This window comes from Saccostrea echinata, unplaced genomic scaffold, assembly GCF_033153115.1.
Source record: "Saccostrea echinata isolate AGI-Se365-2 ecotype Australia unplaced genomic scaffold, CSIRO_AGI_Sech_v1 ptg000030l, whole genome shotgun sequence".
NCBI classification, from domain to species: domain Eukaryota; kingdom Metazoa; phylum Mollusca; class Bivalvia; order Ostreida; family Ostreidae; genus Saccostrea; species Saccostrea echinata.
In genome coordinates, this window is record NW_026889779.1 from 5,239,034 (window position 1) to 5,253,332 (window position 14,299).

Sequence of the window (14,299 nt, forward strand, 5' to 3'; positions counted from 1 at the left end):
TTGCAGCTCATATTCATTCAAGTTTGTCAATTATGTACGAAAGCCCATTGAGCTCATTTTCGTAAGTTAAAAAAAATATACTTTTCGCGTTATAACGCGTAACTTTCGCAAATAAACGCGAAATCTTCGCGTTATAAAGCGATACTTTCGCGAATAAACGCGTAACTTTCGCAAATAAACGCGAAACTTTCGCGAATAAACGCGTAACTTTCGCAAATAAACGCGAAACTTTCGCGTTATAACGCGTAACTTTCTCAAATAAACGCGAAAATTTCGAGTTAAATCGCGAAATTATACATATGTTATCATGTTACTCAGGTACCCGTGATCTTGACTGACAGATAAGAAATTTGAAAGCAGACGGGGACTTCTATGAATTTATAAATGACATTTCTTCAGAGGATTTAAAGAGAATTGATGCGAGAAATGAATAGATTAGTGTTGATTTTGCATTTAATCTTAAAACCTTACTAATTAATAAAATGAATATTCCCTTAAAGATTTTCTTGTTTTCACTTGTTGAATCCAAGAAATTCTTTAGATGATTTGTTTTCAGGAAAATCTCTTCTCGTCGCTTTCTTTTTCAAGGCTGTTTTTATCGTTTAAGTTCACTATAACTTTACCACTAGTAAAGAAATCCATCATTTTAGACTATAAATTATACAATTTAGAAATCTGGCTTAAAAGTGAGGGAACAATGTATCATTTCGTGAGCTTAACATGCCATAGGATGCTTTTTAAAGAATACTTATAATAGGATACTGTTAATCACAAATTTATCGGGAAGGAGGGGTCTACTTTTCTTGATTTTCCTCCATAATTTATATATAGGAGGGGTTATTAAAAAGACTAGCGCTATAAATTAAAACTGCTAAAGGTATACAGCAAAGAGTTTATATATATATATATATATATATATATATATATATATATATATATATATATATATATATATATATATATATATATATATATATATATATATATATATATATATATATATATATATATATATATATATATATATATATATATATATATATATATATATATATATATATATATTTGAATAATTATGAATTGTCAATGTTTTCGTAAGTAATGGTATGACCACGCGGCGCAACCTTAAGATACGATGTTGTATTTCTACAGTGAGTCTATCGGAGATGAATCATTTGATACGAATATTTGTCATCCAATTTTCACATTAGGTTATCCAACTCATGTGATGTGACACAATTGTTCCGTAAAATATACAAATTTAAGTCATTTTATTTTCAATTTTCTGAGTTCTTAATTTTATTTCAAATTCTATAGAGAGTGTTAAAAATGACGCCGGAAAGGGGGATCATTTTCCCGAAAGATTCACTTTGGAAGAACCCGCATAGACTTTGAAAATGTTTGAACAGCGTTGAGAAAGACAAAATGTGACGGCAAAAAAAGATTTAGAAAAAGGAGACACATTCAATTATGAATGGCGAGAAAACATAAAATTTCAGCTTGTGGTAATCCAAGTTCAAAATAGTCTTTCGTTTTTCATTGTAATGAATAAACTAGAATTAAGGTAAAAAGAAAAACTAGAATTAAAGTAAAAGAAAATGGAGACTTAAGCAAATGTCTCTGTTTTACAGGGAAAGTTTCGCGTTATAACGCGAAAAATATGTTTGTTTTTCCTAAAATGAGCTCAATAGGCTTTCGTAGTTATGTGATCTTTAACACATTTGATTCATTTAGTTAGTTTAATAACTTATTGATTGATATTTTGTTTGTTTGTTTTTTAAAGTTGAAAATGGGTCTATCACAGGCATTAAAAATGATTTTTGAATATGAATGCTCAAGTCTTTATTCTACATAAACCTATATAGCTTTTGACGGAAAAATAAATGTAAAATCTATTATAAAGATATATATTAAGATTTGGAGTCTGAACCCATTCTATATGAAAATTGAAAATTTTAATTTCTTGGGGGAGAGAGAGAGAGACTTGTTTATTTAAATCACAATGGTACAGTCAAGTTCAAGTTCAGTTTATTCGCCCAAACCAAAATATTGGTACATGGGGTACATTAATAACATATATACATTTCAAACAAACTGGTCAGAGGTGCAAAAACTATATAAATACAACACAAAATATGGTACAAAGTGAAAAGAGATAGAGAGAGAGAGAGAAAAATAAAGTATGAAATATATCAAGGAGGACAGACAGCGTCAAACTTTTAGGATAAACATACATAATTTTTTCAGGATTTTTTTCGTTTTGAGTTGACATAAGTTCCGTAAATTTAATAACATTCGGTCTTTGAGTCTTTGAGAATAATAATTACCCAGATATTTTTTCGTACGTTAGCTAAAGATTTGCATTCTAGAATATAATGAAATCCATTATTATATATGTTAGTGCGACATGTGCATTAGTACACATAAAATACGTTCTTTTAGGGTTGTTTTTTCTGTTGTTGATACTTTTCTTGAAATAGTCAGTGGCGTAGCTGCCTTTAGGCACTTAAGACACGTGCCTACACTTAATTTTATTCAGAAAAAATAATTAGAAACAAACCTGTAAAAAAGAAAAAAAATGAATGACTAAATATCATTTTCGCCATTGCTATAGAGATCATGAATGTATAAATAACCATCGATCTGTGCAAAGAAATAATAACCTGCAATAGTTAACTGACTGTTTCACTGTAGGACTCCTTATAAAATGCCTTGTAAATTTCTATATGCAAGTACATGTAATTAAATATAGATATAAGACCCCCTGACGCTCACAAGTTATGTTATGTGTGGCATTAAGTTTCATTTTAATTAATTTGATCTAACAGCAATTAACTTTTTTGTGGCTGTCCAACCGAATTTACCACTTCTTTGTGGGTAGACTAGCTTTTTTTTCTGAAAAAAAAAATATTTGTTCATTATTTATTGTAAAACATTGTACGATGGCCGATATGGGCCGGACAAAAAGTATCCACGAGTTGTGTTCGATTTGCCGGCAATTCTTAGATGCCGGCAAAAAGTAACCACGAGTTGTGTTTGATTTGCCGGCAATTCTTAGATGCCGGCAAATCTTAGGTACCAGCAATTCTTATATATAATATTTAATTAAAATGCCAGAGGATATCGAGGTCACAGAAGTCTAGTTAACTTAACAGGACAAAGGGTTTGACAAAACACAGAGTACTGAGAAAAGTGAGGAGGAAAACCGCATACAGACAATGTTTAAGGGGTTTCCAGACCTGTGCACTCCACATAAACGTATATTAATATCTTTTAAATTCATTACCAACCCATATTTTATTTGATCTTCAATAGTTGTGTTATTTATTTTAATATCAAAGCCAGTGTTTCCTCAAATACCAAATGAACGCTGTGCACTCTGCCTGTTGATTGACGGCCCAGCTACATGTAGTCAACTGATTAGATGTTTTAAAAAACTTGCCTGGTTAAATACCATAAACAATTAGGAGGGTGATAATGAGAATACAGAAAACTTCTGAATTTGTATTGTCCATTTTAATCTAGGCCCTGCCATATCTTAATGAAATATTATGAAAAACCGGAAAACGAAACTTTTGTTTCCCTGAGGATGAAGAGCAGTTTACACTTGTCGATTTGCGTATGTATATCTGCAGGACCTCATATATAAAGGAGGCCCGATACATTACCCAAGAAATGTTTTTTTTTTCTAATATACTTGATTTTCAAACATTTTGTAAAAAGACAGTGAACGAAACCCAGACCAGTGTTGAAATAGCCCCCCCCCCTTACTGACTCTTTTTTTTTTTTTTTTAATTTTCGGGGAGGGGGATGCTGCTTTCTAGCCATTTAAATAGCTTGACTTCGTTTTGATGTCATAAATAATGCCACGTATCGAGTGAAACTGTTGTCTTTGTCAAACCGTTTTCCCAATTAAGATAACTTTACCTTTGAGACCTCTAGTATTTTAATTAAATATTTAAAATAAGAATTGCCGGTATCTAAGAATTGCCGGTATCTAAGATTTGCCGGCATCTAAGAATTGCCGGCAAATCAAACACAACACGTGGTTACTTTTTGCCAGTATCTAAGAATTGCCGGCAAATCGAACACAACTCGTGGTTACTTTTTGTCCGGCCCATATCGGCCATCGTAACATTGCTTTGTGTCTCATTATTTTTGAATACGTTTTAAATATGTTTGTTTGTTGTTTAATGTCCCTCTCGAGAATTTTTCATATGGAGATGCCACCAGTTTGAGAGCTGCAAATTTTGACCTATACTCGGTACTCAGGGCTATTGAGCAGTGAGGGATTTTTTTCGTAACAGCACCTACTGTGACACATGACCTCGGTTTATACGGTCTCATTCGAAGGACCAGTCTCCACGTCCCACAGTGGGATTTGAACTCGCGACGTAAGGATCAACTTCTTACTCCGCGACTCTAGAGCAAACGATCTAACCACTGCGCCATGCGGGCGACATAAATTTCTTCTTCTATTCTAAATTTGATTACGCCGAAAAAATATGAAAACTCGATCTTCTAACTTAAGATTTCTGGTTAAAAAGTCGGACTGCATTTTCTTAGCTTTTCTCCTTAATATGAAATTTCATTTTAAAGAGACCCAGAAATTTGTATTTTAAACGCCCACAATTTGTCACCGTCTCAACATCGTGAAATCCATTTTCCGTCAGGGGGCTTCGCCCCCCCTGAAGCCCCTACCAGGGCGCTGCCCTGGACCTGCTGGGGGCCTTAGGCGGCCCCCAGACCCCTCGCCGCACACAGGGTAATTTGTGCCTATACTTCATCAAAGTTCTAGCTATGCTCCTGAATACAAATTTATACTATTTTAAATCTTAAGGATATCCAATCCTCAGCCAGGAAGGACAACTTTATTTAAATTATATTTTAATCCAAAAAGTCTCAAAATAAAGCTTGAAATTGAAACTTTTTCATGCAACAACTTTCATTTTATGCCTCTTAATGTGATTCAAGGTTTTTTGAAGTTCTTAAAAACAGTCTTATAAAAAGTTGATAATTGCACCCCATAAAAGTATTTTAAAAATTATATACTTAAAGAAATCCAATTTCCTTTAATCAAGCCTTTGATACCAATGCTAATTAGGTTGATATGAAATCAGAAGTGATTTATAGTGCTTTGCAATGATAGTAGAGGCTTTACACACTATGCATTATAAAATGATGGAAGTAAATAGAAGAAAATAAAGTACCGTATAAGTATAAAATTCATGCAATTTTCTTCAAAAGTCTGGATACCTATAATTTTTATTCCTAAAATATTTTAGTTGTTCAATTTTCAATTAGAAAATGCATATTAGGTGTTTTTATTCGCATTTCCATAAAATTTATTTGAGATTCACTATTTTCCCCTGTATAATATGATTAACTTTAAAGATGAAGTTTGAAGAATTACCGTGGGTAAATACACATTACTTTGGGAATTCAGAGACATTTTTGTGAACATTTTTAATTATTCAATGCCTGATTTTCATAACCTGAGGATCGGACTACCTTGAAAACTTTCTAACACACCCACAAATAGATCGGCCGCTCCTGTCGCCGATAATAATAAATAGCCGACCAGTCTTAATTTACATCTATAAAGTTTTTTCTTTTATTCTCTTTTCTCTCCGTTTCTTTTCTTTTTTTTCTCTCTCCCTCTCTTTTCATACTTTATGAGTACCGATTGTTTAGAATAGGAGTTATCTCTCTCTATACGGTTTCATTATAAAAACATATCTTCGTTGAAATCTATTTACAACCTTTTCAGTATATTTTGCGGACAGACCTGCTATTTTTCTTCATTAGAACTTTTGTTATATTTTGAGAATGTGAAGGTAATTAAATTTACTTTCCTACCTGTTTTAATTGTAGTTGAGGGCAAGGCGGTGTATGTAACAAGCGTCACCCCCCTTCCCCTTCCCCCCCCCCCCCAGACACATACATATTGTATTAATATATTCTTCTATATCACGTTTATATTTATTCTTTAACTATTTTGGTTTAATTCAACCATATTCCCTTTTTTCATACATTCATTTCGTATAAATTCGTTACCATATTTCTGCTGTATAATTAGAACGTCATTCATTTGTGTGAATCGATATGCTTTCTAACTTAACATGCATGTAAAATTTCATATAGTATTTTTCTCATTATTTTAAACAGCCTACAGGCGTGTTTTTATTACAATATAACACGGATTAGTTATTTTAATTATAATCAATAATGAAACGGATTAGTACAATTTTTTAAAACTTGTTACCGAATTATTTTGTTTTCCTGTACTGCTTGCCTGTACATGTATTTTGTTCTTTTATTTTCAAATAAAATATGGTTTAATCCTAGGCAAAATGTGAAAGTTTTTAATTCTCGACACATTTAAATTAAAAAAAAAAAAAATGAAATTTGTAATAAATAAATAAAACGATGGCAGCTATTTTTTTTTTTAATCTATGGAATAATACAGGGAAAAGAGTTTATCTTGAGTTTATTATAAAATTTAAGGTAACTTTAGCATTTAGAATAAATTCATTAATAAAAATAACACTGCCGTTATAAATTTTGATTTGTATTATTTAACTTATTGGGGGGGGGGGGGTGATGCAGAGTGCTGTTAAATTAACTTTTAATTAGGACGAATACATGTATTAAACCGTTAATTTGGTTAATGTCAATGTTTAGCGGAATAATGTCAGTAATGAGCATAATTATGTCCACTTTAATTGAGTGATTTATTTTTAATTACATTTGACAGAGGAAAAAAAAGATTTGTGTTAACGCCCTTCAGAGTCCTCAAGTGACCATCAAAGAATATTGCCTAAAGGATTTTCTTCATTGAATTACATACATTATTTGCGAAATCAAAACAATAACTGTACACTGACAGTTTTGAAGGGGTGTAAAAGTAACAGCGATCTTAACCAATTGTATTCCTCGTTACTTCGGAGATTCTCTGGCGCATAAATAGTTTCTAGATCCCCATTTCACGCAGGTTTGTGCTTGGTATTCCAGGTCATTGATCTAGAAACTTTCGAAATTCTAATTCAATTCACCGCACAAAGACAGGAGAAGAAGATGCACATAGATGATTCATGTAAGTCTATCTCTCTTTAACATTTGAACTTATTTGAGGACATGAAGATGTGTCTAGTTGATTAATGTGTGATTTTGAATATTTTAGGACCATGTCTTAATATTGATTACCTGGATATTGGCTCAAACCAGCGGATTATTTACAAAAATGGCAGCTTTAAAAGTAGTGTGTTTTGTTACGTTTCTTCTCTCGGTTTGCTTTATTGTAAATGGACAGAAAATGTTTCAACCACATGCAAAATGCCAACTGATATCGATTCCTCTGTGCAAAGATTTGCCGTATAATTATACGATCATGCCAAATCTATTGAACCATCAAAAACAAGAAGACGCCGGATTAGAGGTGCATCAATTCTTTCCTCTTGTGAAGGTCCAGTGCAGCCCTAAACTGAAATTTTTCTTGTGCACAATGTATGCACCCGTGTGTACAGTGCTAGAAGAGGCTATTCCACCCTGTCGCTCTATGTGTAATGAGGCTAGGAATGGATGTGAATCATTAATGAATAAATTTGGATTTGAATGGCCGGACAGTTTAAAATGTGAAAAATTTCCGGAGAGTGGTATGTGTGTTGGAGAAAATAGAACTGATCCAGTGGAGTCTACACCCCATCCTCCTGATGGAAATGGAGGTGGGAATGATCGCGATGAACATTTTCCAGGATTTATTCCTGATGATGAAGAAAATAAGTATAGACCAGGGTACGGGGGAGACCACAAGGGTGATGTGGTCAACTCCTACAAAACGTGTCCCATAAAATATCGTATTTCTCTAGGATTTGACTACCGCTTAAAAGTTGGATCTACAGTGTACCCGGAGTGTGGTGCCCCATGTGAAAACATGTATTTCAATGAACACGAGCGACACTTTGCCAAATTATGGATAGGTGTTTGGTCAAGCATATGTTTGGCTTCTACACTGTTCACTGTCTTAACCTTTTTCATTGACATGACCCGCTTTCGTTATCCTGAACGTCCAATCATATTTTTGTCTGGATGTTACTTCATGGTTGCTCTAGCATATGTAATTGGATTTTCTCTTGACAAAGAGGCAGCAGCATGCAACAGATTTAAAAACAGACCAGAAACGGTGCTTATAACTACACAAGGAACTAAAAAAGAATGGTGTACTATTCTTTTCATGATGATGTACTTTTTCAGCATGGCCTCCTCAATTTGGTGGGTCATTTTGACCTTGACCTGGTTCCTGGCAGCAGGAATGAAATGGGGTCATGAGGCTATAGAGGCCAACTCCCAATACTTCCATCTTGCTGCTTGGGCAGTGCCTGCCATCAAAACCATTGCCATTTTAGCCATGGGTCAAGTGGATGGGGACACACTTAGTGGGATTTGTTTCACTGGAATTTTCGATGTGGATGCACTGAGGGGATTTGTGTTGGCCCCATTAGTTGTATATTTATTATTAGGAACTTCTTTCTTATTAGCTGGATTTGTTTCGCTCTTTAAAATCCGCACCATTATGAAAAGTGATGGAACAAAAACAGACAAGCTGGAAAAATTAATGGTCCGTATTGGAATTTTTTCAGTATTATACACTGTGCCAGCTACCATTGTAATTGCATGTTACTTTTATGAACAAGCATCTAGAGACACTTGGATGTTACATTGGTTTACAAAAGAGTGTTTAGCATCCTCAACAGATGCTCCTCCCGAAGGCATTGAACTGCTGAAGTCCGGGGACAAACCATGGCCTGACTTCAATGTGTTTATGATCAAGTACTTAATGACTGTCATTGTCGGAATTACCTCAGGGGTTTGGATTTGGACTGGAAAAACCCTCAGTTCATGGAAGAGGTTTTATGCCAAAATTTGTGGGTCTAACAAACGTGAAAGTAACGTGTGAAAACCTTCTTTGGATGGAAAGCAAAATGAAAACCTTAGTGGACTTCATTAAAATTTACAGATCTATTGTAAATTGATTGAGAAGCATGTTGTCAGTGAAATGCTGTAATATGTTGACTTACTAATTTGTACACCTTCCAAAGATGCCATTACATAGCTCTCTTGAGAATTTAAGTTGAATTCATCAGGTGAAAAATTCAATTATGTGAATACTTGCTGCATGAGTGACTGTGCTAAAATAATTTAACTGCCATAAGAGTACACATTCAGCGATAATGTACATGTGTGTGAGATTGTTCATGTGTAATTGTCTCAAGTTTATATATTAATTTGTGTGGTAAATGAACATATGCATCTTGTATCTCTTTTAAGTTCTTTTCATGTGCCAAAATCTGTGTTAAAATAGGAAAATGAAAAAAAAAAAAGTTTTGTGATTTCTAGCTTGATAATTGCATGAACAAAAATATTTTGAATTATGTAATATATTACTTTTTTTATCATTGATACAGTTTGAACAAATGGAAAATGCAAATAATTTGGTATTCAAATAATTTGGTATTCTTCATATTTTTTAAATTTACTTATATATTTCAAGTACATTTCATTTCTTTCTTATAAGGTATACATGTATATTTACTTTTTAAAATATGTTTATACACTAATATAATTCTACATGTTTTATGTGTATAAATGTGTGTCAATTTATTTAGATTCTTTTACTTGTAAATAAACATGTTTTTAGCTTTAAATCCCATTTTTTATGATTGTGTGTTAAGGCCAATTAGGGCTTGATTGTAAAACATGTACAGTTGCCTCTTGGTCATACAAGGTAACAGTATACATGATCAGATGCCAATTTTGAGGTGTGAAAGTATGATACTAGTATGTTGCTTGGAAGACGATGTAATTATGGGAATATTTTCTCTGTGGCACATGTAGGATTCATTTTTATTTTAATTAATTTCTCACTTACAACATAAAAAAATCATATGAAAAGCCAAATTCTATTGATTAAGTTTCTCAAGTTTTTAATTTGGTTTAAGAAATGTGTTTAACGACACAGTTCTGATTTTGTTAAATGAAGTTATAAGTTGTCAGTGTCACTCAAAACATCAGTCTAAGATGTTTTTGTTGGCAGGTGACACATGAAACAAGGAAATGTGAAGAATCATATAAAAACCCAGTTTGTCTGGGTTAGTATTTATCTAGAATTTTGATATAGGAGTAAACTTCTCTTTTTGTTTTCTTTGTAATTTGTATACACCATGCTGTAAATACAACAGTGTAATTTTGATAATGTATAGAAGTAACTGAAACAAAAATGGTTGTATGCTGAAGGTGAATTCAGTGGAATTTTTGAAATTATTTGAATGCACAGGTTGCTTTTTTGTGTCGCCTGCAGAGCAGAGCAGCACTTTACTTACTGATATGATTTACAATTTTTGATCCAAAAATAATTTTAAGGATATAAACAAACTGTTCCCAGTCCTCAGGAAAATGTCCTTTTGTATTAAAACTAACTGTACATTTGCTTCACAGGTGAACAGTGTATCCTAAAGAACAAGTTTTGATTTTCCCCCACAGCAAATTTTAGTACTTAAATTTTGTATCTAGTATCATGTGTTTTGTTTTCCTTTGAAGAAAGATTAGGAAATCTGGTTAAATTTACGTAGTTTAAAATTTTATTCAGAGAGAATTTTTGTGTTTCACTGGAGGGATTGATAAAGTTCATTGATAATAGATGTATCATATTTTGGGGGCTAAAGGAATTTTGGCTGGGTGCCAGTCAACTTTTATTTTTGTGAATCTTTTTTTTAAAACACCTGGAGTCGCGTGTGTTTAAAGCTTTTTTTGTCTGTGAGAGATAGAAATCTCTGCATGCCTAATTGTAATTTTTAACAGCCAGTGCTGTATGTGTAATAAAATCTAGTTAAATTCAATCATGTTTTCATTTTATGGTTTAGTTTGTAAGCACATGTACAAAATTCAACAGGCTAGTGTAGAATATGCAAGAAAATGACTTATTTCATACAAAATTGCTAATGGGAGGACTTGATAAATTTTTGAAAATAAGATTTTTACATAGGAACTCTAAATATATTTTAATAGAACAGATTAGCTAATATATTATATGAATTTCACAGTACTGAATAATGGAGAAGTTGGTCACACTTTGACTGTACTTGAGGGGAAATCCTCACTCAACAACACACACTTACACTCAATGGCTCACTTGATGTACTTTATTCATAATCTGAAGCTTAACAGTGATGCAGTTATATAAACACCTACAATATAACATCCTTACTAAGACATCTGATCTCTTACATAATTTTTGTATATTTATGGTTATTAGGGGGTCTAAAATATATTGTTGGGGTAGAAATTAAAGTGCTTTATAATTTATGAATGAAAATGCAACATTTTAATTGATGTCAATTTTGTTGAATATATGCTAGTTTTGTTTTCATATGGTACAATCAGTGTTTGTATGATGACATACTCTTTTGTGCTTTTGTTTTCCAACAAACTGTGCTCTTGAAATACATCAACATGCAAGATAAGGATGTTATCAATGCAATTTACCACCCTAAATGTAGGAGATATGATATGTGGAACTAGTATTGATAAGTACAAGGTATATAAAGACATGGAGACTTTTACAGTACTGCAAAATTAATGTTTATGTCATGACCATATCTGGCATATTTAATATGTCTGAGAGGACAGAATAATTCCACTTTAGACTTGTATCTTAAAATATTTTGTTAAAGTTAAGAAGCCTCCCTGTAAGCTATCTAGAACTTGTTGGGTGAAAGCAGGTCAGTCAATAGAAGCCACCAAAATTTGGATTTAACTTGGAAAAAAAATGCTTTTTGTTCTTCATTTGCCAACATATGGATGTTGTCTATGTATTGATGGTTTTCTTGCGTCTAATGATTTTTATGACGGTACACTTGCATGACCATCTCTGATAATCAATTTAATATCCACTTATCTGTAAGATATTTAGTCTTCCTGACAATCGGATGACAGGCAGATTGATTTATTATGGACATATTTAGTAAGATGTACCAGTATTTGCCTATTAGGGGACATAATGACTTATGTAGTAAATCTATTATGTTAAAATTGATAGCTGATCTTTGTTTGCTCGGCTGAAATGCTTTCTCTTACCGTAAGTTCTGTAATAGAAATCTACCAGATGAAATTTATTAAGAGCTAGGCTCCATCCCACTTTCAGGCATTTTGTAAAATTAAATTAATCACTGTAGCATTGGTGTACTCGGCTTGTGAGAACCCTTCTCAAACAACCAAACATCAGAGATGCATCACTAAAGGCAATGAACACCAAGATCTGGTGAGAAATATACAAAGTATATATGTTCTTGAAATCAGAAAGGATCATAATTTCAGTCTTTTCTATATGCTTGGCCAATTTTTTTAGGTAAGGAACCCCTTAACAGAGCAGAAGGAAAACACTGGATTTGTATACGTAGGTGCTATATTTAATGAGAAAGACTTTTACATAGAGTTATGAAGTTAAAATGTTTGGAAGGCTGTGACTGGTACTCAATCATTTTTAAATACAAGCTTTGAATCTTTTTAAAGCTAGAACACTTTGGCGGATTGTTCCTTTTAGATTACACTGTTTATATTGTTCCAAACACCTGACTTCCCTTCATCAGGAAAGTAAAATTAAGTGAACCCTGATGCCCAAAATTATCAGAAAAAGTTGTTGAACCTTCTGATGCCCAGCCTTTGTATGTGTGTCTGAAGTTTGTGAACCTCATGATTTCCAGGATCCACTTGACTGCCTAAAGTGTTCCTTCCCCCTGCATTCCTCCCTGCCTCGTTAAAAGTCTGGGATATCCACAGCAGCTGCTAAGCAGTGTATACAGTTGTTGCAATCTTATGTTCAAGCTGAGACTGCATGCCAGAGTTGTGATGATTTATGGAGAATCAGGGGCTTCTGCAATAACAAACCTGCACACATCAAGTGCCACAAGTCAAATGTTTATTTGTTTCCTGAGCTGTAAAAATGGCAAGATGTGGGTAAAAATTCTCTTAATGGCTACTATAGGTGAAGCTCGGAGAAATCAATATGTTATGATTAAGGTTTAAAGATGTCTATCTTATATGTAGATTTGAATATGTACTTTTTGAAATGGAGACTGTAAGGAGTTTAAAATGACTAGAATCACACTGACGCTTTTCCAGATTTCTAAAGGTATCGGATATACACTTGAAGTGTGTTGTTTTCATGTACTTGGCCCTGGAATGTTGGGGACAACACTTCTTGTCTACACAGATGATAACGCTTGCATTACTGCTGAATATCTGGCCCAATCCTGTACAAATAGACCTGTGAGTTTTCAGTGGAGTGTAGTCTATCTGTTGTGACAATATTTACCGTCCACATACACACTTTCACATACAAGTAGGATATTATTGGAGATCAAAGACCCTCAAGGAGTAGTCTAGATTATAACAGAGTTCAGCTGACACAATCTGGATCAGCAGTGTTGATCACAGGGTGGACTGTTTGTACAAAATGTTAATAGATTTGAAACATACACCAATTTTACAATGTACATTCTGTGCATGATAAATGTATTTCAAATTTAAATAATCAAATATAATTTTTACTTGAAATTTAATCAAATAGTTTCCGTTGATGAGCATGGTAGGGGAACTTTATTTATTGGAGTGTATTTCCCATAATCTAAAAATATTTAACAGCAATTTAATGACTAATATTATGTAATTGTGACATTTATACTGATCCTATACTCTGCCCATACTCAGAGTAATCATTCCTACTTTAAATTACACCAAAGCTTTATCTTATTGTGGGTTTCTGGATGTAGTTTATGAATGATAAAATTTAATTTAATTTTACAGCAATTCATTTAGCAAATTTCCGACTTCATGCTGTAATTAAGAGATAAACCGCATATGGTAAAGATAAATTTTATATATGCACTCTGCTGCAAATAGAAATTAATCTCAGGTGTCAAGATTGTTCTAAATTGAATGAGAGTGACAACATGTCAGAATAATAGTATTTTTTTCCTGTCTCCTAACATCATATCATAATGACACCACATTGGGGATGATCTAGCATATTTATCATTAGGGGAAAAATTACACACACCTCAATATGAATTTGTGTATCAATGAGTCATCCAATTGTTCGCTAGCTTTTGTATTTTTTTAACAATTGGAACTTTAAACAAATACACTAGGCTATATTAATGTTTCATAATATGTTTCAAAATATGAAGCAGAAAGTTATTATTTCATGTTTGTTACATGATCAGGGTGGTAATTAAATTATTAA

General features: G+C 33.0%; 1 protein-coding gene across 1 annotated transcript; it reads left to right on the forward strand.

The window, feature by feature from the left end:
* The first annotated feature begins 6,963 nt into the window (after positions 1-6,963).
* Positions 6,964-9,513, forward strand: LOC133197143 (frizzled-1-like). The gene is made up of 2 exons (XM_061333005.1): positions 6,964-7,096; positions 7,184-9,513. The coding sequence occupies exons 1-2, from the start codon at positions 7,088-7,090 to the stop codon at positions 8,954-8,956; spliced, it is 1,782 nt and encodes a 593-aa protein (XP_061188989.1). The 5' UTR covers positions 6,964-7,087; the 3' UTR covers positions 8,957-9,513.
* Positions 9,514-14,299: the final 4,786 nt, after the last annotated feature.